The sequence below is a fragment of the Corvus moneduloides genome, chromosome 9 (genome assembly GCF_009650955.1).
Source record: "Corvus moneduloides isolate bCorMon1 chromosome 9, bCorMon1.pri, whole genome shotgun sequence".
Classification (NCBI taxonomy): domain Eukaryota; kingdom Metazoa; phylum Chordata; class Aves; order Passeriformes; family Corvidae; genus Corvus; species Corvus moneduloides.
This window is the reverse complement of record NC_045484.1, coordinates 25,038,216-25,065,468: the sequence shown is the minus strand read 5'-3', so window position 1 is coordinate 25,065,468 and position 27,253 is coordinate 25,038,216. Positions and strand designations below refer to the sequence as shown.

The following is a 27,253-nucleotide window of genomic DNA, read 5'->3' as shown; positions in this document are numbered from 1 at the left end:
TTTTCATTAAGGTCCCTCAGTAAACTCTGGTGAGCATTCCTCCACTGCTGTCCTTTTTGTACATTTGCACTGAAAAGGGTCCAAGTTTAACCTCAGTGCATTAAATGCTCCCTTCACCTGGAAGGAAATCAATGGTACAGGCAGATTGGGGTTTTATCTACTCTCCCACACCAAAATGTATTTGTTTTTTATGTACAGCAATCTCCCCCTCTCTTGTGGTTTTACTCTTACCTGGTTTTCCATTAAAGCTTGACTTATGCTTTACTTTTATGCCAGTGGAGTGCACTGGGGGGATGATAAGGGCCATTTCTGCTTACTGTTCAGGTGAAGGTGTTCTCAGGTATGTAATCTGCCCTGAGAGCATGCCTACATCTCAGGCTTGCTGCTTTCCACTGGTTGTTCTCCCTTCCTTCTTGCTGGTAAAACAGGACTGTATTTGGACCAACTCTTTCATAAAATCTCTTACACTTTTGTAACAGAGACATTTGGATTTGCCCTCCACAAAGAGATGGGATATCGCTAGAAAGGAAAGGTTTTAATTGTCCATGTCTGGAATCATCCAGATTGTATGATTCTGTGGAAAAAATGATTCTTGGTCAAAGTCTTCAGGAGCAGGAAAGTACCTGCAGCACAAAGGTACTCAAGCTATTTTTAAAGAAGCTGTTTTAGGCACAGGAGAAAGAGCATGAGGTGAGGTGAGCAGTGCAGAGATGTGGGGCTGGAGTTTGAGTGCTTATTATGGTAATTCAAGTGGCCCTGTAACACACCACGGGTACTTCTGTGACTGCAGCACAGATACCAGCCTGTCACACAGCAAAGGGCTCCTCACCAGTACAGAGAGTGGGGCTCTCTGTACTGGCATCCCTTGATTTAATCAAATTCTGGTCATCTGGATGAGAACCTGTGGAGACACCGTGAAATTCAGGACAGAAGATGGCAGAGGGTGATCTACCACCATGAGAACAGGAGCCAACAGTCTAAGCCATCTCTTTCAGAACTCCATTAGCAATAGGTGGTGGTGTGAGCTATCACAAAGGCACCCCCTTTAAAAGCTCTTCTTCCACCCATCCAGCAGTAGTTCCTGGTGAGCACAGCCACAAGACAGAGACCTTTAGCCTTTCTCCTGTCTGTACCTGGCTATCGCTTACTTAGTGGGCATGGAGCTAATTGAAGGGTAGTTAATGCCATCAAGCATGGGGATGTATTTATATTTTTAACTACATGTAAGTGATTATCAACATTATAAATAATTACAGTCTGCCTCCCAGCCCCTCTGCTCCATTCCACCCTGCTAATTGCAGCGCTTAGATCTCAATGAGCTCATTATGTTTTGTCGATATTCAGCTCTTTGGCTTGCTCACTTCGGAGGGACCGGGGGGACACAAATGGGAGCTAAAGATTGGAAATGCCAAGCTCCCAGGGATTTGAGTTAGCGATCATCGCCGCTTCATCTCTATGCACAATTTATTCAGCACTCCACCTTCCCTAATAAATTATAGATCCCTCCAAGGGAAGCTTTGCCAAGGGATGGGCAATTGCCTTGCTTGCGGGGGAGCCCATTCTGTGTGGTATTGAGCATCTTTGACATCTGGTCTTCGCAGGATTGGATCCCTCCTGCCCTTCCCCTCCGCCCGTCTCTTCCATCCCTTTTGGGAAGCATTAACCTTTTCACTGTGATGTATGCGAAAGGGCGACAGTCAGCAGTGGCAGTTCCTAATGGATTCTGTTTGTCTGGTTGTTTGTTTGTCTGAACTGCCTGCAATGCTGTCCAGACCTCTTGGAAAAGCAAGCCCAGAGTGCAACCAATGTTTTAATTAGCAGCAAAAGGCAGAGAGGCTTTTAAAGAAGAACAGTGTTTGAATTCAGAAGTTAAGAGCAGATGAATGTGGGATGGGGGACTTGGGATTCACTCCAGCTGAAGACAGTAGTGCCCTTAAAAGAGGGGCTGAATTTTCAATCTCAGGCCAGAGTGGTGAAGGGTGAGCTGCTTAGAGTGGTCTTTTGGGGCTTGTGGGCTACAAAGGGGTGATGTTGTACCCCTTACTCTTCTTCCTGGAAATGCAAAAGGAGCAGAGGCTTGTCATAATTGCCTTACTAAGGACTGAGATAAAACCTGGTGGAGAGTGCTCCTATGCAGCAAGGTCTGAGCCTAAGGAACTGAGTTATAGGGCAACCCTTTGCTGATCCCTCCATCCTCAAAAAAGTTCAGCTCTCCTTTCCCCTGGCCTCATAGCTGTTTTCCTAATTCTGTCTTAAGATGGAGATGCCACAGAGTCTGCAGGAGATATTTTTCTAGTGCTTCACTAGTCTCATTGCTGGAAAGCTTCCCCCTAAACCTAATCTGTTTTATTGTAAATTAAGGCCATTGCTTCTTGTCCCATCACCAGCAGATGGTGAAAAGTTTATCCTGTTCTACAGCAGCCTTTACTTACTTGCACACTCTCTCTCACTATTCTGTGGCCCAAAGTCCAGAAATCTTTTCAGCTTTTCTTCCTTGGGCTTTCTGTACTCCTGATCAGCCTTTTTTTAAGCCCTTGAAGTATCCAGACAATGAAGCTGAAATTAAACCAACTTCAGGAGCTCTGTGGCCTTACAGCAGGCAAACGCTGCTCCCCACAAGAGCCTGGGATGCAGCTGGGAGCTCGTCCTCACAGCTTTGCAGTGCCCAGAGGTGCTGCTCACTGAAGAGTCAGTCCCAGCCCTCTGCATCAGTGCCACAGCTGCAGTAAACATCCTTTGGCATCCACGGGAGTATTCCCCAGTGATTCCATGTGAACACCGGAGTCAGGAGTGGCTCTGAGAGGGAGGAGCTCTCTCCAGGTCTGGAAGAGGTTGGCGCTGCTGCGTCACCTGAGCTGGGAATCGGTGAGACTCCTCCAGGATGATACTGGAGCTTGTGAATAGAGGCAAACAGTGCTCCTGGAATTACTCCTTGTTAGTAATATGGAAACAGAGATAGGCAACACAAGCGGAGAGTGAGACTGTGCCAATAGCAAAATAGGATGTGGTATAACAAATATGAAGGTTTAATAGGAGAAGAGTCATACAAAATAATTTAACCAGAGGCTGCTGATTAAATTACAGTCACAAGCATGTTGCTATGAAGGCCCTTTTCACCAAGGATGGCAGTGGCTATAAAGCTGGCCTGCCAGTCAATGCTCAGTTCCCTCACAAGAACTTGCTCTGAGATGCCCTTTTTAAAACTCGAGGGCCACTCCTATATGCTGACGGTACAGCAAGACACTGCCAGCTGTTCCAGGAAAGCTGTTTGTTGTGACAACTACAGGAGTTGGTGGATCTGAAGTTTGGCAATGGCTGATTCCCCTCAGAGAAACACGGGGAAGACACAGGCAGTGGAGAAGGGTAGAGCTGCAGACCTTTCCAGCACCTTTGTCTGGACACAGCCCCGCTGCTGCCAGCAGCCCTTCCCCAGGGGACATGATGCAGGAAGACAACCCAGCTTGAGTGAGAAGCTGTTTTAGCAAGGGCTTTGTGACAGCAGTCAGAGGAGTTATTTGTGGCAGGGACTATATATAACTATATTTGTGTGTGTGTAGATTAAATATATATATATTTATGCATAGTGCCTTATCACTGCATTCCAGCTTGAGTGTAAAACACAAAGGAAAAATCAAAGGGTTTAGAAAAAGCTAAATTTATCTGGGAATGGGAATTATATTAGCAAAGAGGCAATTAATTTGGGGGTGGTGGAGATTATAGTAATATTTTACTTCTTCCCTACAGAGACAAAAATAGCATTAGCTTCTCTACCTACCAGTAATAGCTCTAATCCTCTCCTTACCTTCCAGCACCACCTCTCTGGAGTGACCACCTGTGGTGAGGTGTGTCCAGCTGATGTGGGGAGAGCTCTGGCCCGGCTCATGTGTGTCCCTGCTACGGGGAGGAAGCCCCCCTAGTGCAGATAGCCCAAGTGTGGGATGGGCCCTTCAGTCTGAGCAAGCAGAAATGAGGTCTTGGCATTCATGGGCTGATGCCCCTTCCTTCCAATATTACTTCATTTAGCTCTGGTTGTCCTCTCATCCTTTAATGCCACTCACTCCCAAGCAAAGCACCCAAAGAGCCCTTCAGCAGTGACCCATCCCTTGCTCTGGACCTCCTGTGCCACCCCAGCCCAGCTCGGCCCTTGCAGAGGGAGCAGTTGCCCTGTCTCTGGTTTGGGCAGGCAGAGTTCCCATTGCAAAGCCAACCCCTGGATCTTCTTTGTGCTCTGGCAGCCCTGGAAACCCTGCATTCCCAGCAGAGCTCTGGGCTGCCTGCAGCCTGCCCAGCAGTGCCTTATTCTGAATCAATACTTGCAGATACTGGAGATAACTCAGGGAGAGAAATACATTAATGTAGACAAAGAAACAAAGATAATGATATTTTTTCTTCCCCCTCCCCCTTTTTTTCTTCTTCCTTCCGTTCACCCACAGAATAAAATTTTATTTTCTTCTCCCTCTACCCTCATCTCTATGATCTGCACTTAGCAGAGCTCCAGACTCTTAAATTATTTCACAGTTTTCAATAAAGCATTAAATCTTTTTTTAAAAACTGCTTGTTTTAATTGAAAAAATTTCTATCAATCAATTCACCCCTTCTCTACCCTCGTGCCTTCCTCCCTTCCCCCAAACAGACCCATTTGCAGTAAATAATCTGTAGCCAGACTTTCTGCTCTAAAGAAATAAATAATTCTGAATTTGCTGAATCCTGCCTGATCTCCCAGCTTTAAATCACTGCACTTTGTACTGAGCTCAGCTGAAATGCTGAACACACTGAAGCATGACTATTACTTGGAGACTGCAAGTGTTTTTAAAGACACAGCCTCTGAGGCCATGGTCCTTTTTCCTCCCAGGACAGATTGAGAGAGGAGCTAAGCCAATTCCTGAGGATAAGTGGTCCCTTCCCTGCATTTGGCCCACTACAAATGCAGATGGTGCCTCGTCTTAACAAAGACTGACTGAATGCAGGATAAATCCAGTGTGTCTTTGAGCAAGTTCTTAAGAGGCATCTTGACTGAGACCATCTAACAGCCACTGGACTGAGTCCTTTTCCTGCTGGGTGACCTCAGGTAGGTTTCAGGAGGTCATCTGGGTCTACTCAGACACTGGAGAGCAGATGCCTGTGCTCCCAAGTGCAAATAGTTCCACTTGGACACAGAAGAACCTGTGGTATCCCAGCCAGGGAAGGAAGGTCCCCTAAAATCCCAGTGAATCCTGCAATCACTGCCAGCATTCTTCAGTTCTCTTTACTCAAAAACTTTCAACCCAGCAACAGGCAGGCTTCTGCCACAAGGGAACACAATCCTCGTGTTTCTCAGTTCCTCATATTTCTTAGTCAATCTCATTTCTTAATTTCTTCCTTTTAGGATTGCCCTTGTCAAAGCTATTGACTATGCCCTGTCTGACAATGGAAGCTGCAGCTGAAGAGGGAAAATGCAGCACACAACAGATTACTGATGCCTGGTTGTGATTTATACAACTCACGAGCTTCCAGCAATTTAGAGATGAGAAATGGTTTATCCACACTTTGGTGTGTCGAAACACTCTTTCTACCATTTATCTTGAAACTGATTTTGTTTGGGTGGTAGTAAATGTTATGCCCAAAGCCGTGGGTGGAATGTCTAACGGGAACTTCCAGACCTGGAACAACAGGGATCATCATGTTTCTGAGCTGAGATGGGAGGGACTAAGAGGATCCCCAAAGAGTTCATCTTATGATTTTCTAGTGGATTTGGGGGGGTTTAATTACAATTGGAAAGTATTGTACTGTTCTTGCATTTCCAACCAAGCTGAAAACAACTGTTAAGGCTTTATTTTTCATGCTATTTCTCACTTGTGCATTTGAGGACATTCATCAGTGATAGAAGGTTGTGAATGCTGGATTTTCACTTGGAAATTTCTTCCCCTGTCCTCATCCCTTTTCAGTACATCAGAGAGAATCAGCTCTGTAATTTTCATTGACTGTGCAAAGAGCTGAGGTCAGCTAATCCACAAGGGCTCCTTCCCAGAGCTAGCAAGTAACCAGAATTAAACAATAGCAAGGATCAGAAACGTTAAAATCACAAGAGACTCGTCCTATGTTTTCCTGCTACTCTTATTAAAGATCCATCAGACATTAATGTGAGACCAGTAAATTCAGGCCCAAATTAATTGTGGGACAGTTTGATAGAAGCTGTTACAATCAGGTTTTAAATTAATCATTTTAACAGTATACCAATTTAAAGAGTGATGCTGATGCAATATTTTTATGAAGTAAAATATACTGGTGCTGAAATTCATTCTTTCAGGGTTTTTTTCTTTTTCAGCTGTGAGCTTGGCTGTGACCTCTGTCCCTCAGAAAATCTCATCAGGAGTCAGCAACACCAAGATATTTAATAAACCATTTTCTTTGGTTATCTTATATCTTAGGCCAGATTACCATTTACAGGAAGGCCCATTTCCATCTCCCACTGGTGCAGAGGGACCATAAGATGGACAAAATGTCACCTGCATGGAGCAATGTGAGGATGGCATTAGGCTGATGGAGCAGCAGTCAGAGGTGTCCCTGTAAAATCAAGCTCATAGCTCTGGGAAAGGCACATGGATCCAGAGGTAAAATGGGCTGTGGCCCTGTGGCGTTCCCAGCGTTACTTTGGTGGTGTCTGAGACATCTCAGTCCTTACCAAGCTTGCTTGGGGCACCCTGAATTTCCTGTACCCCTCTGTGTGTCTTGAATCTTGTGTTGAGTCAGGTGCTCCCTTTTCATGGCCACACGTGTGGCAGCCACTCTGCAGCTCAGTGCCATGGGCAGGTTTCCATCAGCAGCAGAACGTGTTCAGCTGGGCACCTCCTTCACAGGTGCCCAGTCTCACAGGTGGCAGAGAGTTGGGGCACACCGGTGCTCCCCCACACTCTGCTCCCCTCCAGCCTCTGCTGCCCCTCGATGCAGCACCTTGGCTCCGTCCAGCCACTGGCTCCTGTGCAGCACCTCCACCTTCTTGTCTGTTCCCCGTGTCCCAGTGTTAGGTGGGATCTGCCTGTTTCAGTTCAGTTCATGAGGACAAAAGCAAAAGCTGATATTGAAATGAGTTCATGGGAAACACAGTGTGGTCCTTGAGCACAGTCCCTCCGGCAGAGATAAAACAGTGCTCTCCAAGATCCCTGTTCTCCAATCTCCTCTTTCAGAGCAGGAGAGAAGATTACAGGCCTCTGATTACTCAGGGAGAAGAGCGCACAACTCCAATCTTTGTAATTTCTTCCACAACAATCAAGCATTTCAGGAAAAGGGCCTGAAAGCCTGAAATAGTCGGTCAGAGATCTTTCCGCCTGGTTCCTTCCCTGATAACGCACAAGAGGAATAAAAATGAAGGCTCGTCATTGCTGTTACCTTTTGCTTCCAAAAGTGTCTGTCCTATCCGGGACCAGGAGCTCAGGCTGTTGGGAATGAAAGTGCTCTCCTTAGGGAAAGTCCCTTTGCTATTTCCAGGCTGGCAGTTCAGGGCATTTATAGATTTTTAAGGCTGCATGGTCTGGCTGCATTTCTCAAGTTTGACCTGCCAGGTACCATGAAAGGGTGTCCCCAGTAATTCCCACATTGAGCCTCGTTCTTACACAGGAGCCCGATCTCCTCCCCACACACCCATCTTAGAAGCTTCCTCCTTTGATAATGATTTTGAAATATGTAACCAGCTATGCTAGGCATTGGGAACCTTTTTTCCCTGGAGTGAGTCCCAGGGAAGGGCACATCATTAGCCCCCAGACTTTGCATCATGTTAAATGCTGGTGAAAAGCCTTGGAATAGCCCCTTTGCCCACCCTCCTTCACCACCAAGTCTCTATTTTGCCCCAGTCACACTTTGCTTGGAGTGAGCCCCCCATGAGCTGAGATTGGGGCAGCATATGTTTATTAGAGAGCAGTGTCAGCGCTGTGAAACAAAATAAGTAACTGGTAAAAACAGCTCTGCTCAAATAGAGGACTAGCTCTGATCAGGCTTGGCATGATATAACATGGTGGTTTAAAGCCCTGTAATGCCATTTTCCATTAGAGCTCTTGTTCGAGTCAGGAAGGGGTTTGAGCCATTGATGGAAGCTGTTCTAAACAGACGAGAAAACCTCATCCATATTTCTCTTGAGATTGTATGAAGCTGACAGTATGCTCGCTGACCACAGTCATCTGGGACTCTCCCAAACAAAATAACCCTCTTTTCATAAATAACAGGATCCTTGTTGCGATGGACTGAGATTTGCTGTAAAATTCAGTTGTGTCAAACAAAGAGCTTCTTCTGGTTTTTAATTTGAGCTATTAAAAAGATTCATCCTTCTCTTTGTTCTCATTTTCCTTACCCTCTTTCTCCCTTTCCATTTTTTTCCTTCCTCTGTGTCTGTCTTTAGGATAACTTAAAGCTGTTTGTCTGAAACAAAAGGCTTGCGTGGGTCTGGCCAGTGGTGCCTCTGGATTGAATGGTCACATTTCAAATCCTACTTAGGACTAAACTTGGATGAATTCCATAAGCTAATAACCCAGTGCCGTGTTTCAAATTGATGGAGGTGCCGTCCTCTAGATGAGACATAAAACCAGAGATCCAATCTGCTTGGCAGAGACCCCACAGGACTTATCAAAGATGAGTGGGGGCTGCTAACTGTTTTGCCCTTGTCAAATCCTTACCACCATCACAGCTTCTCTTCCTGTTCCAAAGCAATGACACTGGACCTTATGAAAATGAGATGGTGAATTTGAAGGAGCCATTCTTTTTTCTAATTATTTAAAGCAGTTTGCAATATCTGGCAGAAGGAGGAAAGAGAGATAATCCACTCACTTGAAAGTGGAATGACCCTGAATTTCAAAAAGCAAAACAAAAGCAAGCGAATGGTGCCACCATGCTCTGCAGCAGTGACATTATTAAAGGATCAGTGAGCTATTAAAGCAGCAACATTTAGTACCTCCCCTAATGACTTGTACTGCTAACTGGTTTCCAAATTGAGATTTTTATTGCCTCCATGCACAGACAGAACAAGGCTCTGTCTGCGCTTCCAGAAGCTTGAGCTTAAGCAGACTGTTCACAATAGGCTCAATGAATCGTGTCAGCTGAAAACTAGTAATGGCTTATGAGAGTCCCCACTCCTCTGTCTTCCTTTCTTACCAGGGCTGGAAGCTTTGGGCTGTGGGGCATGGTAGGGATCATAAACGTGCGGGATTTTGCAGAGAGCCCAGCTCGATTCTTGAACCTCCTAACATCTGTGGAATTTGGCAGAGTTGTGCATGAACAGACTGTCCTGAAATCTCCCCAAATCTGCTGATGCCGTTCACAGAGTGAATGCTGTGAGAAGGGTGTTTGCAGGAGGGACACTGGTTTCCACTTCCAGGTAGAAATATAGAGCATGGAGGAATGAGTCTGTGGAGGAGGAAGGGAGATGAGAGGGAGCTGCAGACCCTAGTGAAGGTGAAGGTACATCCAGCTGTTTCCATCATGACCCTCCCAAATAGATTTTGAGTGTCTCATATGAGCTGAGCTCCCATGATGGGAATAGCTGGGAAATGGCCTTCTGTCAAGTGCAGTTCAAGCTAGGAAGGGAGCTCCTGTGGGCACACAGCATGTGTGACTGCAGAAAGGAAGCTGGTTAAAAATCAACCAACCAACCAAACCAGCCAGCAGAAGTGGGTTCTGGTTGCAGTAGCTGTTATTTACATGCTCAGGATACACTGCTAGCCAAAGTGGAGTTTGAGCCTTCCGTGCACCAGAGATAAATGTTACTGCTTTAATTTGTTTTCCTCTACCGGTTCTGCACACACGTGCTGCCGGCACTTGCTGAGGGAGTCATGCCAGCTCTTGCCCAGGCTGGACAATCACAGGGAGAGACCAATGCTGCTGCTCCTGGTTTTATGTATCAGGTGCCTGATTTCCATGACAGAAACCGCTCATCCTTTGCGGAAGTGACAGGCAGAGCAGAGGGGGCAGGATGGCTGCAGAGACTTGTACTAGAACATGCACATTTTTTATCCCATGCTGGTTTGAGTCTCTTCTCATCAATGCTGACTGCAAGTTATTCCCATTTTGTGACTTTTCAGTGGATGCATGTGGCACTGCATTTCTGATTTCTTCATGCTCTCCATCTATCTGTATGTCTGTGTTCTGCAAAATAGCCTTACCTTTCTTGGCAATCTTAGCAAACAGGTCTCTGTGTGCACTGGAAAATATGTTCAGAACTGTAGGAAAATGGGGTGAAGTGGCCTGAGAGGCCCTTTTATGTTTCCTTACCCAAACTTCACACAGTATGAATTACACCTAAACCAATCATGTCTGCTGTGGGCTTAACATGTTCTTGAAGACCTCTGGTCTGGAGATTTCCAGACATGCTAAGGCAGGTTATTCCACTGGTTAGCTGTCCTTAGCTTCAGAAAGCTGTTCCTAAGACCTGAGCTCAGCAGTGGAACTGGATTCCTGCAGGTCAGAGTTAAGGCAGACTTGTAAGGCAGGAGCTCAAGGAGCCACTTCCTTGGATGCACCCACTCTCATCTAAGGGCTTCCTCCCCCTGTCTGCAGGTCAGGTGCTTCCCACCGTGCAAACAAAGGCAATGCAGAGAGACAAAGAAAAGGGCAGCAGGGCCACTTCTGGCAGAGGAGCTTTCTGAGATTGCCACTGAGAAAATGTCCTAGAGACTTTACTGAGTCCAATTACCAGTTTATGTCTTTAAAGTGACGAGTAAATGAAAGAAACTACAAGATCAAGCCATGTTAGTCTTCTCAATCCCTTAAGTGTCTGACAGCCCTCTTCCCTTCTTCCTCGCTTCCTCAGACTACTCTGAACTCTTAACCTTCGCCACGCTTTGAGTCCACATCCGCAGCAACCAAACTACCCCCAGCCATCCCCAAATTCCAGGAACAATCACGAAGCACTTTCAGAGCAACACTGCCCTCCCTCGAATTGCTAAACTTTAGGCTGTCTCCAACTTTGTGAGCTTCCCCGCACGCAGGGCAGGTCTGGCCCGGCAGTGCTGGCAGGCTGAGAGGGGAGCTCGCTGGGCACTGCCACAGCCAGGGAACAGCTGGTGCTGATCCACACAGCCGCCTCTCCCTGTCCAGGCAGACAACAGCCGGGAGCACCAGCTGCTCTGGCTCTGCCGTGCTGCTGGCCAGCAGAACAGAGATGCTCGCAGCACATGTGGTGTTAGGGTCGCAATGAGCGTGTCAGGATAGAAGGGACAGATCCATGTAACCATCCCCAGGCACAGCGGTGGGAACTGGGAAAGCGGGACAAGATCATTGGAGAGAAAAGCAGTGTCAGGAGTCATCCTCAGCCACTAGACCTGACTGCAGCACTAGGAGAGCTGGTGGCTGGATTTTTGCAGGAGTAAAGACTGTGACGTTGGTTCGACCTTCCTTATAAATAAATAAATAAATGATAAAAAGATCTCACAGTGATGCCTGAACCTGATGTCTCATGCTCACTTGTTTTGATGTGTCTAATGTAAGTGGGCGGGTAATAAAAGCTTCATTTAGAAGCCAGTGTCTTCACCGGCGCTGCTGGAAGCCCCTGGGACACTGCACTTCTGGAATTTTCCTCTAATGGACACATCAGCAGATAACTATTGATAAAGTAGAACATGCCCACATGCACACAAAACAACCCAGCAATGGTTTATCTTCCTGGACTGCTGGGCGTTGGATGCAAAGGTCTCTTTAGACTCTCCAGGTTCTGTACCCAGCTCAGCTGTTGCAGCAGCCCTGCTGAAATGCTCCTCACCACGACCATCTGGGGCAGTGCCCTGGAGAACCAGGTGGTTATTGCAGCCTGGGTAGGCATCAGTTCAAAGCAGGCAAACAAAGGAGTCCTCAGCCCCCACAGCACAGCTGTGGAAAATGGCATCCACTGGCTATCTCCCAGCTGGACATCACCCTGTGGGTGATAAGGAGATGCTGCCCTGTAACAGGCAGACTTAATGCTGACTTTTCACAAGAGCAGCAGACTCACCCCATGGACATGTTGTCTGGGATATTTTTTTTTCAATGCAATCCACAGATTTTTCAACTTCTTTGTTAGCAACTGGGTCTTCAGCAAGGTCAGGTTCCTGTGCCCGTGAGGTCTCTGTGGCAGTTTTGATGTGCAGCACCTGCCTAATGCTGGGTTTAGGAGTGAGCTGAAGGAGAAATCGTGGCTAGTGAGAAGACACACCAGAGTTACTGCTGAACTCATTAAGGTAACCTTCTGTCCTTCCAGTTCTGTGCTAAAATCACCATTTCAGGTCCTGAATACAACACAGGGAAAGAACAGTGTATTCCCCATGACACTGTGGGGTCAGAGCTAAAGGTGTGGAGGGCTACAGCTTTAATCCCAACCTCCAGTACCCTGCTCCATGGCAGGTTCACACCCTGATATAGCTGACCTTGTTTCCTGGATACAGAAATACTGCCTGTATCCAAGCATTTGAGGTAATTATTTTCCCTGAATGTGGAAATTGGAAATTTTGTCTAGTGTATTATTTCATGAGAACCACAGGGATCTGCAGCCAGGCGTGCAGGGAAAGGGAGATTGTTTCCTCCTGTCTGTGTTTTTATGCCGCATCTGCCTGTGAAAACAAGAAGCAAACAAGATGACCCCCACCTTATCTGCCTGCGTAAGTCATTTTGCCTGAAGCCTGAGCTCTGTGGGATGGTTGATGTAAAACTTGCTCTTGCATTAAATAGCAATAATTTACCTTTAGACTCTGCTTTTATACTACTACTATTATTATTATTATTATTATTATTATTATTATTAATTATTTTTAAAAATGCTCCTTAATGAAAAACTCATAGATATGAAGCTTGGAAGAAATGTGGCCAGGACATTCTTGGATTACTACAGGCTGAACTCCTTGGTGGAGGGACCACTAGCACCGACTCCTAAAACTTGGTAGGTCAGAAAGCAATTTCTCTTGCTTTAGCTGGGCTGCTTTTTTAATACCTTTCATGACTAAACTTCAGTGCTACTGCATTACGGCTTTATAATAAGCGTACTAGTCTAACTGTGCTTATTTTATTGAAATTCCATTTGGAAATAAAGCATTTATGATCAGGAAAGATACCTGGTTTATGTCTGAAAAAATATTCAGAGGATTTTGGAGATATCGATATCTTTCCTGAATTCTGTCTGCTGTACACCAATCTCACACCAGTATCTTTAATGGACTTACCCTTCATTTATCTCCTGAGAGTGAATCAGACCCACTTTTATTTCACAAAGTTTTAATTCTGGAAGTGAAAACTTTTTCAGTGCTTCAGGAAATTACTGGCAAGCCTGTGCTGAAGGCAGAGTTCTCCACCTCCCCGTGGAGCTGCTGCAGTGCTGGCAGCCAGTGGCAGGTTCCTTCTGCCAGCCCAGCTGGGACACTTTACCTGGGGGTCCCCTCTTGCTCTGAGTCCTTACTCCAGTTTTACACCCAGCTCAGTGGGAGTTAGTCCAAAAGGAAGTGGGACGTGAAGTCAGGCATGGTGAGCAATGCACAAAGGCATGAAATGCCCAAGCTTGCCCCCTGCAGCACTGCTGGCCCTTCTCTGGTGTTGGCCAACTGCGTCCTTTCAGTGTCCCTTAGCTTGTGTGAAGAGCAGGGGAGATACCACTGAACTGTTTATGGAGAACCAGCATCCCTTGAGCTGGAAAAGCTGTGTAACAACATGGAGATGGAAGCAGAGCAGGAACCAGAGCACCTGTTTCATGGGAAACATCATATTCTGAATTTGCCTCTGTTCTGAGGAAACAGCAATAATGCCTCCAAACTGAAAATTTTCAATTAAATGCATTTGGAGCAACTGGGATATTTCATTTGGGTTTCAACCCTTAACAACACAACTGAATATAATTTATATTTTGCAATGGAAAAGGCAATTCTGAATTGGCAAGGGAGGCAGCTGAGCCTTGAGATTCACTCCTTCCTTCTACCCGCTTTTTTCTTCCCTTGAAAGAGTAGCTGTGGGAATGGTTCCTTGTCTGCAAAGGATCACTTTCCTACTGAAGATTTTCTAGTGATGTGTAAGATGGATGTTACAAATATCAGGCCAGACCAGAGAGTAATTGCTGGAGTTCCTTCTGCAGCCTTTAAAAATCCTCTCACTGCAGCCATTCTGGCAGTTCCTTATGTATGTGGTCAGAGCCAGGCTGCCTGTGTTAGGCCTGCTTTGAGCCCATCTCCCTTCTCTGTTTGTGATCTTGACACCACAGTTTAGGCTGGCTCAAGGAGGATTGTCAGCACTGCAGTTCCGAATGCTCTTATCTGCAGAGACCTGCAGGGTTAGCAGAGAAAAGCATTCAGCATCTTCCTCTCCTCCAGAAATTGAATGTATCATTTCTCTCAGACTCCCAGGGGCCACAGCCTCCAAGGCTAAAAACCCACAACTATTACTGAACCTAATTACCACCTGACAGCAAAGTGCTTTTTCATAGCATCATTCAGTTACCTCATCAAAAGGAATGTTTGTTTGCTTTCTTCATTTTAAATTAAAGAACCACTGACAGTGGTAACTGAAGCATTTTAATCTCATCCAATATCCATGTCCATCTCTATAGAGACAGCCATGCCAGCAGGGAAAGACACACACCTCTAATCACAGAGCAGAGTGTTGCACAGAGCAAATTTTTCTTGTTCCCCTACCAGAGTCTAATGTGGTGAGGGATCTTTCATTTGGGGGGTGCTACCTCACAGCAAAATCCTAAATACGGTCAATGTTCAGCCCTAAGCCAACAGATGTTTAAGGAATACATTTCTAAAGATTCATGTTGTTAATTTCCTGATGGATTTCAAATACTGGCTTTTCCCTGTAAGTAGATAGATGCCTTCTATTTGTATCCTAGGCTTTGTCACCTGACATTTGATCACAGCCTATATATATATATATATATAATGTACACCAGTGAAATGAAATTGTTCTTTGAAGCTGCCATGTTAACTGCAATCCTCTCCACAAGGAAATCTTGAAAACTGCTGGGAAACAGAAGGGAGATGGTTGTGGCTTTAAATATGTCTTGGCTAGGCAGTGGCACTAGGAAAGGACTGGAATATGTAAAATGATACTAAATATCTGTGTAATCAGGACTAATTATATGGCACGGTTATTAGTGGAAACAGGACATGTTGTGCCCACAGTTTATGAAAATATATTAAAAAATTACTGGATTCCACATAGTCATTGAAAGAAAGCTGCAGAGTTAATAAACGTGTAAGGGACAAGTAATTGCCTGCTTTGTCCCAGACTAGGACAGGCAGAACAATTTCTGTTGGAGGGAATTAGTGCAGCCAAAATGTGTTAGAATGACAGACCCAGAAATAGCAACAACCTGCAACCATTCCAGAGCACATCTGACTGTAAGGAAGGAAATGTTTATGTTGGAATCACCATGTTTTGGAGAAGGAAATTGAGGCACAAAAAGGGAGAGATGGACCTGAGGGTCAGAAATAGGGCTGGTACCCAAATCCAGGTACCTCACAAGAGCTTTGTCCATACAGTCAGGCTGTCAGAGAGCAGCCATGCTACAGCATAGGCAATGTAGGCAGTTCAGTGGGAATGGAATCAGGATCATATGGACTAAGAGGCAACAACTGATGCAACAGCTCTGGTTACAGAACAAGACTAAAGCTGGAGGTGGGGCACCCTCTGCTACCCCAAATGCTTATGCAGCTTATTTCAAGGGTCAAGAGAAAGAACTGTATCTGTATTCTGTGTATGATGTGATTATGTGCCTTCAGGTGAATCCAGCTGGCTGGCTGGACCTGTGGTTAAATTCCACCTGGTCTTGTCTATAGAAGCCCATGGGTGAAGGGCTGCCTGTAGATCAACATATCACAGAATCACAGACTGGTTTGGGTTGGAAGGGACTTCAGAGATATCTAGTTCCATGCCCCCTGCCATGGGCAGAGACGCCTTCCACTTGGTTGCTCCAAGCCCCACCCAGCCTGGCCTTGAACACTTCCAGGGACGGGGAATCCACAGCTTTTCTGGGAAACCTGTTCCAGTGATGGACCCCCCTTCAGCCCCTGCCCACTGACTGAGCTTCCTCCAGCATCCTCCCAGTTCCTCTGGGAGTGGGCCCAGTGACCACAGAGTTTCCCACAGCCTGTAAGGGAGGGTCAGGTTTCAAGCAGTAACCCCACTGTGTCCTGCAGTGCTCATGGCAGGGAGACCCTGTGATCTCAAGCAAACACCCAGTTCACAAAGATAATATCTGCTGTTATCAGCATGCTCAGTAATTATTTTCCTGAAGGTGATGCAGCAAGGTAGGAAAACGTCAATGACTCAGCTGGGGAGGGCAGGAAGGTTAGAATATTTTCCTCTGTGAGCTAATGAATTAAAAGCCTTGCTGAAAATGCTGGATGCTCTCTGGAGTGACAAGCCAGCAGGCCCATGAATTTCTAGCAGGGTATGAGGGAGCTCTGTGCTGCCTGCAGAAGCTGCTGGAGAAGAGTGCTGCCACTTAGCCGTGCTTGAGAGAGGCTCAGAGAGCCCGTCTTGGACACAAAGACAGCTCTCTAAGGGTGGGTTAAGTGGGCACAGAGCAGGAGAGAGCAGTGCAGAAAGCAGCTGTTGGACAGCAATGAAGGTTCATGTTCATGCCCTTCCTCTTCTCTTGTTCCTTTTCTAAGCTGCTCAGTGACCAGAGAGTTCCATTCCCAGTGCACTCACTGGAAACCATTTGAGTGGGGCTCCCTTTGATGCTGCCAGTGGCACAGGGAGATTCTCCTCTTACTGAGTCTCTGTCCTGTTCTCACCTCTTTCTACTTGTGCCAGAGGAAAGGTTAAGATTTCTTGGGTTGAAAGGCTGAAATGTCCTCTGAAAAGAGGTTGGTAAAAGGTGAAAAATTTGTAAGAGATTAAGAGACAGCAGAGTACAGCTGTTACAGAGGATGGCTAAGGTGGGAAAACAGAACTGTTGCTGAAAAATTCACAAATGCCAGTCAGCTTGCACTGCCTGAAGCTCATCCCTTTGCCCATATCAGCATTTCTCTGTTCTTTCACTCTGGCTCCATGGCTGCAACAGAGCCCTGCTCCAGCACAGCATCAGCAGAGGAGCTCTTGCCTCTTTAGACCACTGACATTCTTTTTCTCTGAGAGCTACCAGTTCCATGTTACTCATATCCTGGACACACTGAAGTTCAAATTCTAGAAGTCCTGAGTGTGTAAACAGCTCTGTCAGAGGTTAGGGAAGTTGGGCTTTGAACAGAGACAGTGTAGGTATCCTGAAAAATCCCACCTGGGCCTTGCTGGTGGAGCATTCTGCAGCTCATGTCTGCCCCATGTTTTCCTGCAGGTAAAACCCAGGTGCTCTGCTCACAGAAGTGTTGGGAAAGAAATTCCTTCCTGTGTGGGAATCTCACAGTTGCTGCACTGATACACATCAGAGAAAAGCTCAGGAGAAGATGAATAATTCTAAGAGCAGGGATTTGATGGCATGTGGCAAATAATGCCTGGGGCCACACACTGAATGAAAAAAGGATAGAACAAAATATTGACTGGCCCTTCATTAATTGCCGTCTGTCCATCGTGCCCTGAATAAAGCAGCAGCCTTGTTGAAGAAAAAGTAGGCTGTGATGAGGTAATTAAAGACCCCATCAGAAGGCATATCTGCCAGGAGGTTGAATTAAAATTCCTCTGACAGCCTTTGTTCTGGCAATTCCTCCTCTTGCTGCTTGACTTTGCAGCCCTAATGATGATGTATGAGAGCACAGCTGCATATCCAACAGGCCAGATCAGCCCATGGGGCTGTCCTGCCATCCTCAGGGGCAATGGGCACTGTCTTCTGCTCCACACCGGGTGGGGATGGGCGAAGTCTTTGTGTGTGGGCAGTGTTTGACCAAAGGCAGGTCCTTCTGCCTGGACAACCCAGTTTGAGCCCCAGCTCGACACTAAACAGCTGTGCCCAGAGGCTGTGTGGGCTGATGGGCTCTGATACCATCCCAGGGCTGTGCTGCTCTCTGGCATGTGCTGCGTGTGGGTCCTTCTGCCCCACTGGGTCTAGAATGTTCTCCCCAGTTCACCTCTTCCTGTATTTCAGAAGAACTCCTCTCTACACTTTTAAGCTCAGGATTTTGATGTTTCATCTACATCTGGTTGTGCTTTCTTTGACCTGGCCATGACTGACGTGAGAGCTGGGAGTGAAGCCACCTCCCTGCCTTATTCCGAAGGGGCTCTGCTTGTTGCCATCCCCAGCTCACTTCTCCCAAACTTAAATTATTGTCTTGTTGTCTTTTCCCTCACCATTTTCAGTGGCTAAGAGGAGAGCAGAGTGTAATAAACAGAAAAAATGTTCTAGACCAAATGTGAAAGGTCAGCAAAACCTCTTACAATTTGTAGAGTGAGGAAATGGAATGAGGGCAGGAAAATAGAAGAGTCAAACAACTTCAATCTGATTTCCAGGTCTGTAAATTGTATTAGTAATGGGAACACTACTAAGCTTTAAAGGCCAATTATATGGTTTGCTTAAAAAATTAATTTTTGGGGGTTTTCCCCCCTTCCCTATTGGTAATTATAATCTGTCAGCTCGCTCCCACACACGTCTGCATGTTTTATGCAACTCTTGATACTTGTAGCTGTCATTAAAGAACACCTTCCAGGTTTTGAACGGTGACATTTGCATGGGTTTAGTGAAAAGGATTCATTTACAGAGTTTAGAGATGTGCAGTGCCTGGCCAGCTCCCAGCAGAGGCTTCACCAAAATTCCTCATTACAACAATTAGCTTCTCAAACACTTGGAGACGATGCTGCCAGCTGCAGAGATTTTACCCTGGATTTAAGCACGTGCACACTAAAGAACAGGCAGGCACCCAAATACATGTCCAGCTTGGTCCTGCTCTTATAGATTCCCTGAACAGAGGGAGTGTAAAAATGCTTCAGGATGGGGAGCTGGTGTGCCTGACAGGGGGCCTAGCAGGAGAAAATAATCTGCATTTCTTTATGAAGTAGACTTGGTCCAAGTTAACAATCCCTTTCAAAATCAAGGTGCTGTCAGCTGTTTTAATTTAATTTACTCCACCTTAATTTACTTTTGGAAATAAGCTAAATGAATAAATTGAATTATGGCCGCTTTAACTCTGAAGGAGCATATCACATAAGAGCTTGCTGTGGTTTCACTAATCAGCTTTGTATTTAAACCCTAAATGTATTTAGATTAGCTCTCACAGGCATCCTCACATAGGTATGCCTGCAGGTACCCACCTGCTTTCCTTTTCCTTCCCTGGTCTTGTTGCTCTGAGGAAGCCAGGGCTCAATAAGCAAATTGACAGCATCTGTGTTACTTCATGCATCACCCTGGTCTGGGATTTTCCTGCTCTGAAAGCAGAGACAGGGACCTGTGTGAGGGGTGGGCTGACATGGGTAATGTGATGTACACAGCATGTTAATCCCAATATCATACTGGTAACTTGAACAAGCTCAAGAGACTGCCATTTTCTGCTACATCTCACCAGGAAAGTGCAATCCGTTATTCTCCTGCTGCTCCTTAGGAAATGGGAGGACAGGAAACAAGACAAAACCTATTCCCATGCTCTCTGCAGCTCCCAGCTCCAGAGTCAGCAGAGGTACACAAGGGTGGCTGTGCGTGAGCCACATGAGTTGCTTGTAATCATGGCTCCTTCTCCTTCTCTTGTGTGATAGTGTGGCTTCAGCTATAAACTAATTATTCCTGCCTCTGGGCACTGTCTCCTGGATGAAGCGGGTGTGTCTTGCTGCACTGGGCTGGGGAGAGAGGCCAGGAACTGAGGAATGGATGGCAAGCAGCAGAATCCCTTCTGTGGCAAAAGGAGAGACATCTGCACACCCTCTAACATCTGCCTTCCCTATAAGCAGCAGGGACCAGCCCCTGCACTCAGAAGGGCAGAGCCATAGGATATAGACCTGATGAGATTTCCAGGTAGTGCTGGGATTCTCCACACAGCGCTTTAGTGGGGATTGTATGGCCCAGAAATCACAGTGTGCTGTAATGGATGGGTGGGCACCTGGCAAGCATGACTACATGCTCACTTACTGGAAACAGGCGCTGGTGACCGCTTGAAAAAAAAGAAAAATCAAGCCTGTGGTAATGGCTGAGGATTTGTGACCTTTGCTCTAACATTTCAAATTTGTTTTTATTGCTTCTAATTGACCTTGCTTTGGAGCATGCACATTATCTAACTGTCAGGGCACTGGCTGTCATTATCTGCTGGGTCATTTGGTTTGTGTTCTTTACGATTGAAACTTGTCAGGCGTTCCCAGAAAATACTGCGCTCCCCTTGCAGTGTCAAACGTGGTGCTGGTTAATTGTGCATCCCTGAGAGTGAAGCATTGGGACTGATCAGGCATTGATTGTTTAGCTGTGATGGACACAATTGAAACATGTCTCCTCTATATGGAAGGGAAAGTGTAAAAATTAGATCAGCAGCAACACGACAGCAGCCAGATTTCTTAGTTTCAGGGATCAGAGGTTACCCATTTTCCAGCCTTGATGACTCATTTTTGATCCCACTCACATGGCTTGGATAACTTCATTTTTACTTCCCTTTGCAATTTAAACACCAATTCTCTTCTATTTTGACTTTCTTTAATACACCAGCTGCAAAGTCACTAGTTCAGATCTCCCCACCTTGCCTTGCTTCACGAGATGGAAACAAAAGTCAAGAAATGTGTGTGTGAAAGAGCTCAAAATGCCACAGTGGCACAAATGTGCCCAGGGAGGTGGCTCTGTAAACCTCAGCTCATCCAAAACATCAGCCCAGTTTGTAAGTCTGCTAATTCATTTTAAGGCCTTTAAGATTTCCTAACAATTAAAAATCCAGGTACAGTTGTTTTGGATGTGGACTCGTACACTACATTCAGAGTAGGTGTATATAGGGGTTGTCCTCCTATAGGTGGGCTGGGAGAGCTACAGGCAGCAACAGCAACATCCCCATTTTGCAGAGTAAAAATGAGCTTTGCTGGGAACACCAAGCTGCTACACCTCAGTGTGAATTATGCATCTGCTGTATTTAGATAGAAGCAATTTTCCTGTTGAAATCAGAGGTTGGCATTTTTTTCCCATGGGGTTCTGTAACTCAAAATTGTGTTGAGATCAAGCATGTAGCAGAGAGGCTTTTTTAGCTGTAAAGGTGAATGTATTTAGATTATTCAAGTGGTGATTTTTTGGATGTACAATTAGTTGAGTGAGAGATGTGGTATAAATTTGGTATTGTAATTGCTATGCCTCTGAGATTTCAATTTGCAAAACAGTTTGCATGGCTGCAAGATTAACTGTTGTCTGTGCGATGAACATGTAGCAGAGCTGTGGTTTGATTGTGACTGTCAATTGGCTGTATATCCCAAAAAACCACTTTGTGACAGGCACCTGATGTGACTGAGTGGTTGATACTCATGATGCTTCAGTTCAGTGGGTGGCTGAAAAAGACCAGTGTCTAAAAATCCCACCTGTAAGTGCAGTTGGCGCGACAGGATTTCCTTTTTCTGTGTTAACCCAATCAGGAAAAAGGAAGTTTAAGACCCGTTTTTATCCTCTTTGCATATTTTGCATTATATTGTTTCCTTCACTTGCATAGAGGAGCATGGGAATGACAGTCAGCAGTGCTGCTCCAGTGACTGGATGAGTGGGTGCAGAGAAACAGGGGTCTGCGTGGAAGCACCAGCCACAGCCTGGCCAGGAGCTGAGCCCTGCCTGCCCATGCAGTGCTGGCTGTGCCCTGGGAGCGGGCAGGAAGGCTGTCAGCAGTGAGATGGGCAGTGCTGACACAGCCCCAGGGCAAGGGCTGGGCTGCCTGGCTGGCTTTCTGATGTTTGGCGTGGGTCTGCATTTGGCTCACAGCTGCTGCTGTGTTTGGGTCTCCAGTGTTGTCTAGGAACATGTCAATGTAATTATGCACAGAACCAGAGAAACTGCTTGTTCTCACTTCACTGTGCCTTTCAGGTATCCCTCACAGGGTCCTAATTTATTTATTTTTGTCTCAGTGTTTATCTCTTCAAAATACCACTCTGCCTTAGGTTGGTGATTGAACTGGAGAGATGCAGTAAATACTGAACTGATGGCAGCTGTGACGGCGGGGAGGAGGGGAGGGCTGGTGGAGGTAAAGCCCTCTAAGCCCTGGGCCCCATCAGCAGCTACATTATTACAATGTTTTTAAATGTATATTAAAACACCCATCTGCAAATAAAAGCAGGGGCACCGAAAAACACACACTCGTGTGGTGAGGAAGGCAGGTTTAGAAGTGCCCAATTCCGTGGGATGAGTCAGGGTGCAGGGATCAAGAAAACTGGGGTTTCATCATCTCTTTTCAGTTCTGCCCAGGTCTGCTGCATGGCCTTTGGTAGGTCACTTCACTTTTGATGTGTGACATGGATGTGTGACAGACAGCTCCTCTCCTTCCCAGCGTTAGAGTCTCAGGAAGGTTTGGTACAGCACCAACACCAGCCTGCCCAGGGTCTGCTGCTGCCATGGGGAAAACAAATAACTGATCTTGGAGGGAGCAGACAGAGCTCAAAAAGCAGATCAGCCACAAGGAGAGGACCTTCTCATTTGTGTCCTGCCATAGCAGAGGGGGAAAATGGACAAAGTTGGCAAGGCATGGCTGGGGGGACAAGAGCTGTGTGACAGAGCACCCTAAAGGGTCACTGGAGCCCCTTTGCCTGGTGTGAGCAACACTGACAGCACAGTTTGATTACCTTCCTTGGGATGGGAATGGATAGTTGGGGTTTGCTGCTTTTTCAAAGAAGCAGCTGTCAAAAGGTGTTTCTGCAGGGGATGGTGATGGCTGCTCAGAGATGGTGCTGCTCTGGGGTGAGTGTGCAGGGACCCCACTCTCCACTGGAATTCCATAGGCAGGGTTATAGGGTAGCCAAAGCTGATTCCTCTGGCTCCTGGTCCCAGTGTTTGTCTGAGAGACAGCTTTTCAGTCCCAGTGAGAGCCACCAGTGCTAGCAGGGGCTGTGAAGTGAAGGCCCCTGCTCTGGGATAGCCTGGTGCTGGCTGAGCCTCCCTGAACGAGGGATGGTGCTGCAGGATCCGCACCCTTTGCCATTCAGCCTCTCATCAGGCGAGGCCTCTGGACACAATGGTGTGAGTTGCGACCCCTTCTCTCCAGGCCTGGCTCTGCCCAGACAGACAGACCGGGGCTGAGGCTGTCTGGTCACTTGTGACTATCTTGCTGTGACCAATGTGTCAGGACCTGGAGGGAGGAAAGGCAGCAAGAGAGCTGGGCTGTGAGATGGAGGATTTTAATTAAGGCCTCCGAGCAAAAAGGCTTTATAAGTAAATAGAACAGAAATGTTACAGAATTAACTGATAATAGAGATTTACTTTTCCTTAACGTAGCAAAAATTCGTCATGCACACTGTAAACACACACACAGAGGAATGCTTTGTCTGGGAAATAAGTGAGACTTATTCAGTTCCTTATCAGGAACTGAAGTGTTACAAAGGAAGTCTTTCCAGCAGATAAGCTGTGGGAAGCTGGGGAGCTGGTTCTGTGGTGCTGGGTTGTGAAGAGCTCAGTTCTTACCCTGTGAACTCCTGGGGCATCACTGCAAAAAGTACTTTGTGTGTAGCACAACCCTGCTCCTTTGGAGGCCAGTTATAAAACTCCCACAGCTCTGCTGGGGCTGCAGCCTGAAAGGGGCACTGCAAATGCCACACTCCAAACTATACTGACAACTGAAGTTTGGCATGACTGCTAGATAAATTGGAGTGAGATAAATTGGAGTTAGATAAATTGGAGTTATGGGCACAGGGAATAGCAGTATCACATCTTTGTGGGGTCTTTGAAGGCACTAGTCTGGATGCTGGAAGTGCTGGCATCGTGTGTCGGGTGCTGGGTGTTCCCTGGCCACAGTCAGGGTCTGTCCCTAAAGACTCTGACCCATCTGTGAACACCCCTGGCTGCGGGGGCAATCCAGCTGTGAGCAGATGTGTGAACCCAGCCATCCTGTGAATGACACGTGCCCCAGAAGGAGTGCCCCAGTGAGAGGAGGGCTCTTCATGAGCAGAAATAAAGGGAGTTATTTCAGGGGTACAGGAACCTCGGCAGGAGAAAACAGTGGAAAGTGCCTCACCCAAAGGGAAGTAATGGGACCCTTCTCTTGGGGAGCTCAGAGCTAGCAGAAAGCCCTTGAAGCTTCCTGGAAGGACTAACCCTGCTCTGGCCAGAGAAGGATGGGACCAGCTGGTCTTTAGCCACCTCTAATTTGTCTCGAGCTGCCAAAGCTTTCCTTACAGATGCACTTCGCTGCGAGACTTCACACACGGCTTCTCCTCAGAGCACACCCCACGCACACTTACCTGCTGCTGGAACACCACAGTGTCTGACCACACCTGTCCTCTCTCTCTTCCTTTGGCAGGAAGGACAAAGTGCCACACTATAAATGCCCTGCCCAGCGGGGCCCAGGGAACAGCCACGCTGGAGGCAAACCCGACAAGAGGAGCCAGGCGCATCTGAAGGAGCCGTCTCTCCCCACACGCTGAGGAGAGGAGAGGAGAGGAGAGCTGTAGGGCAAGGCGGAGGAGCACGTCGCAGTCAGGAATCAATGATGTTTCTCTTTTTTTTTCCCCAGACAAGTATTTCTAAGATAACAAATAGTCCAAGGAGCAAGGAGGGAGAGGGAAATTAGCTAGAAATTTTACTATTGATTCTTTTTTATTTATAGATGGTGAATCAATTTCAGGGCTTTTTTTTTTTTTTTTTCCTATCTGTGGGGGGAAAAAAAAGGGTGAACTGATAGATTTGCAGAAATCATTTGTGGTGGCTGAAAAGCTATTTGTTAAAATGAGAAAGCCTCCCCTTCCTCCACCAGTCCTCTTCTCTCTCTTTAAAGGGGTAATCCATACAATGAGCTAACGAGGGAGTCCTGGCCCTCTGCTGTACCATGTGATGTCTCCCCTTTTCGTGTCAGGCTCAGAAGCCCTTATGCCTACTGCATGTGCTAGTCCTGTTAGCTTGCATTAAGAGAGCCTGATAAATAGCCAGGCAGGTGCTCCTCATTATGCAGTTTATCATCTGCTGCATGGCTGGGTTTTTTGCTCTTCTATCAGATCATTCGAGGAGAGGGGTCATATGAGAAATGGGACTGTCGGGCTGAAGGCATGAAACTTGCTGCAAGACCTGCCCAGGGTCAGGGCAGGGACAGTGGTCCTCCATCAAAAACTGTCTGGGGCCTAGAAAGACCAGACTTGCCAACAAATGTCTGACTGAGGCAGCCTGAGTGAGGAGTAGTGCTGAAAGGGGTGAACAGACAGCGTTGTGACACCACTGTAAGAAACCCCAAGTAAAACCTCAGCACCTCCCCATGACATGGACAGCCTGCGAAATCTCTGCTCAAAGCCACTGTCACTAGCCAGTCTTGTCTCCTGCAGTGGGTGACCCTCTGAAACATCTGACCATGATTCTCAAACTGCAGACAAAAAGAGGGTGACCCTGAGTGGAGTCTGAATGTCTCCCAGGGGACGGAAAGGGAGAATGCACTTAGAAGTGTTTCTTCTCAACCCATCAGAAGCCTTGGGAAGCAGCTTCTCTTCACTGTCTTCTGCCAGGAGTTTGGCTGGAATGGTGGCTTGAAGGAGAGAAGGTGCCAAGACCCAGTAGATAAGAGGGAAATGATGAACTAGACTGAGGGTGAAAAAAGATACGTGAAACATGACTGAATGAGCTCCTCTTGGTGTGGGGTGGCCCTGAAAAAGTACTAACCCCAGACACTTCTCTGATACAAGAGATGTGCTGGTTGTTCCTCTGCTCTTTCTCAGGACAGGAATGCCATGATCTAGGAGCAGAGTCAGGCTCAGCTGGGTCCTCACACTAGCCTGTGTGTGAAGAGATTGCATCCTGGGGATAAATGAAAAGGTATGAGAAACACTGAGAACTACAGGCTAAACCAGACCTTTGGGGTGGTTTAAATTTACTGTCCCTGGTGAAAGTACTCCCTGATTCTTTGGTAGTAGAGACCTGGCTGAGAGGCCTGACCAATGCTGAACCAGGGTGTGATTCTAGGAAGAACTGAAAGCACCTTGGCTTGCATTCATACTTCCTTCTTTAACAATCTCAGTGGATACAAGGGAATTCTCTGTGAGGTCCTTGAGCTCCTTTCCATACAAGTAAACACAAAGCAAGCAGGGTCAAGGCTGAGCTCTGCATTCTGTGTCTCAGGACCTCACCTGCTCTTCTGTAGCCACATCCCAATGGACCTCCTGGAAGCCACTGGCACATGGTTTCCATCCAGATTGTATTACTGCAGCCAGAAAGAGTGAGCAGGTACGAGTAAGGACAAAAGCTTGGCTTTGCATGCCTCTGAAGAAGGACAAGCTACTCAGGATCTGCCAAAACTTGAGCTGAATATCTCTGTGCATTAGCCACCCCTTACCTGGGCTTTCCTTAGTTAGTTGCTCTCTGACAAAGGGAACTTGCTTGAAAGCAAGAAGGAGTTATCCCACTGGAAGGAAAATGATTTAAAACACCAAGCAAACCTGTTATCGTCAGTATTTCAAGGTGAGAGGGTTAAACTGTGTACATTTTTAGGGAGAATAAAATGCCTTCATATGATGAATTCCAAGGCATCCAAAAGGCACAGTGCTGGCTCTCTGTCTCCAAAAGCAGAGTAATGAATAGCAGTGACAGTGTGATAATTAAAATGACCTCTTGGAGATATGGATTAGAAGGTACGCAGAGGGGGAATAAGTTCTCCTTTGAATTAATCTAGTGCTAATTTATGACTATCATTGGGTTTTATAGGGTTTTAGTGGAAGACTTTCAAAGTTGGTTTACTGGAGTTAAAATGTTCTTTCATGTATTCATTGCAAAAACACTTGCAGAATTCCTCGTTATTTATTTTTGGATGTTTCTATATATATGTACACATATATATATATATATATATATATATATAAAATGAGAGCATTTCAATATTTGCTTAGCCGCTAAAAAGCCTACTCTAGAAATATGAATAAAGTGATAAAAGCAGCTGTGGAATGAGTGTGCTGTTTAATTTCCATTCCTTCCTCCTCACAGGCTCCCAGATCACTTCAGAACCAAGATGGCTGGATTCTGGGAAGCCCTTGTGCTGCCCTGCTATCAGCTGTCAGAGGCTCCCTCTATCAGACTAACAGAAGTCTTTTAAGTTTAGATTTATAACTGGATTTTCCTGGAAATCACTGTCTCTACTTCTTACTTGTCTTGTGCACAGGTATCTGCCCCACAGCCTGAAATTTATAGGTCTTAGTACAGACCTAATGTAGATTGCTCATCTCTGCCAGAGATGCTTCCTCTCTGCTGAGATATCCCAACCTTTCAGTTGCACAGAAGCACAGATTG

At 46.4% G+C, this 27,253-nt stretch overlaps 1 protein-coding gene across 1 annotated transcript in view; it reads left to right on the top strand.

Annotated features, from left to right (window-relative positions):
- Positions 1-26,911, top strand: part of BEND5 (BEN domain containing 5) — an 885,907-nt gene extending 858,996 nt beyond the window's left edge. The window contains exons 12-13 of the mRNA XM_032118194.1: positions 12,772-12,868; positions 24,294-26,911. Coding sequence (XP_031974085.1) covers positions 12,772-12,868; positions 24,294-24,417 — 221 coding nt within the window. The 3' untranslated portion in view covers positions 24,418-26,911. The remainder of the gene's footprint in view (positions 1-12,771; positions 12,869-24,293) is intronic.
- Positions 26,912-27,253: the final 342 nt, after the last annotated feature.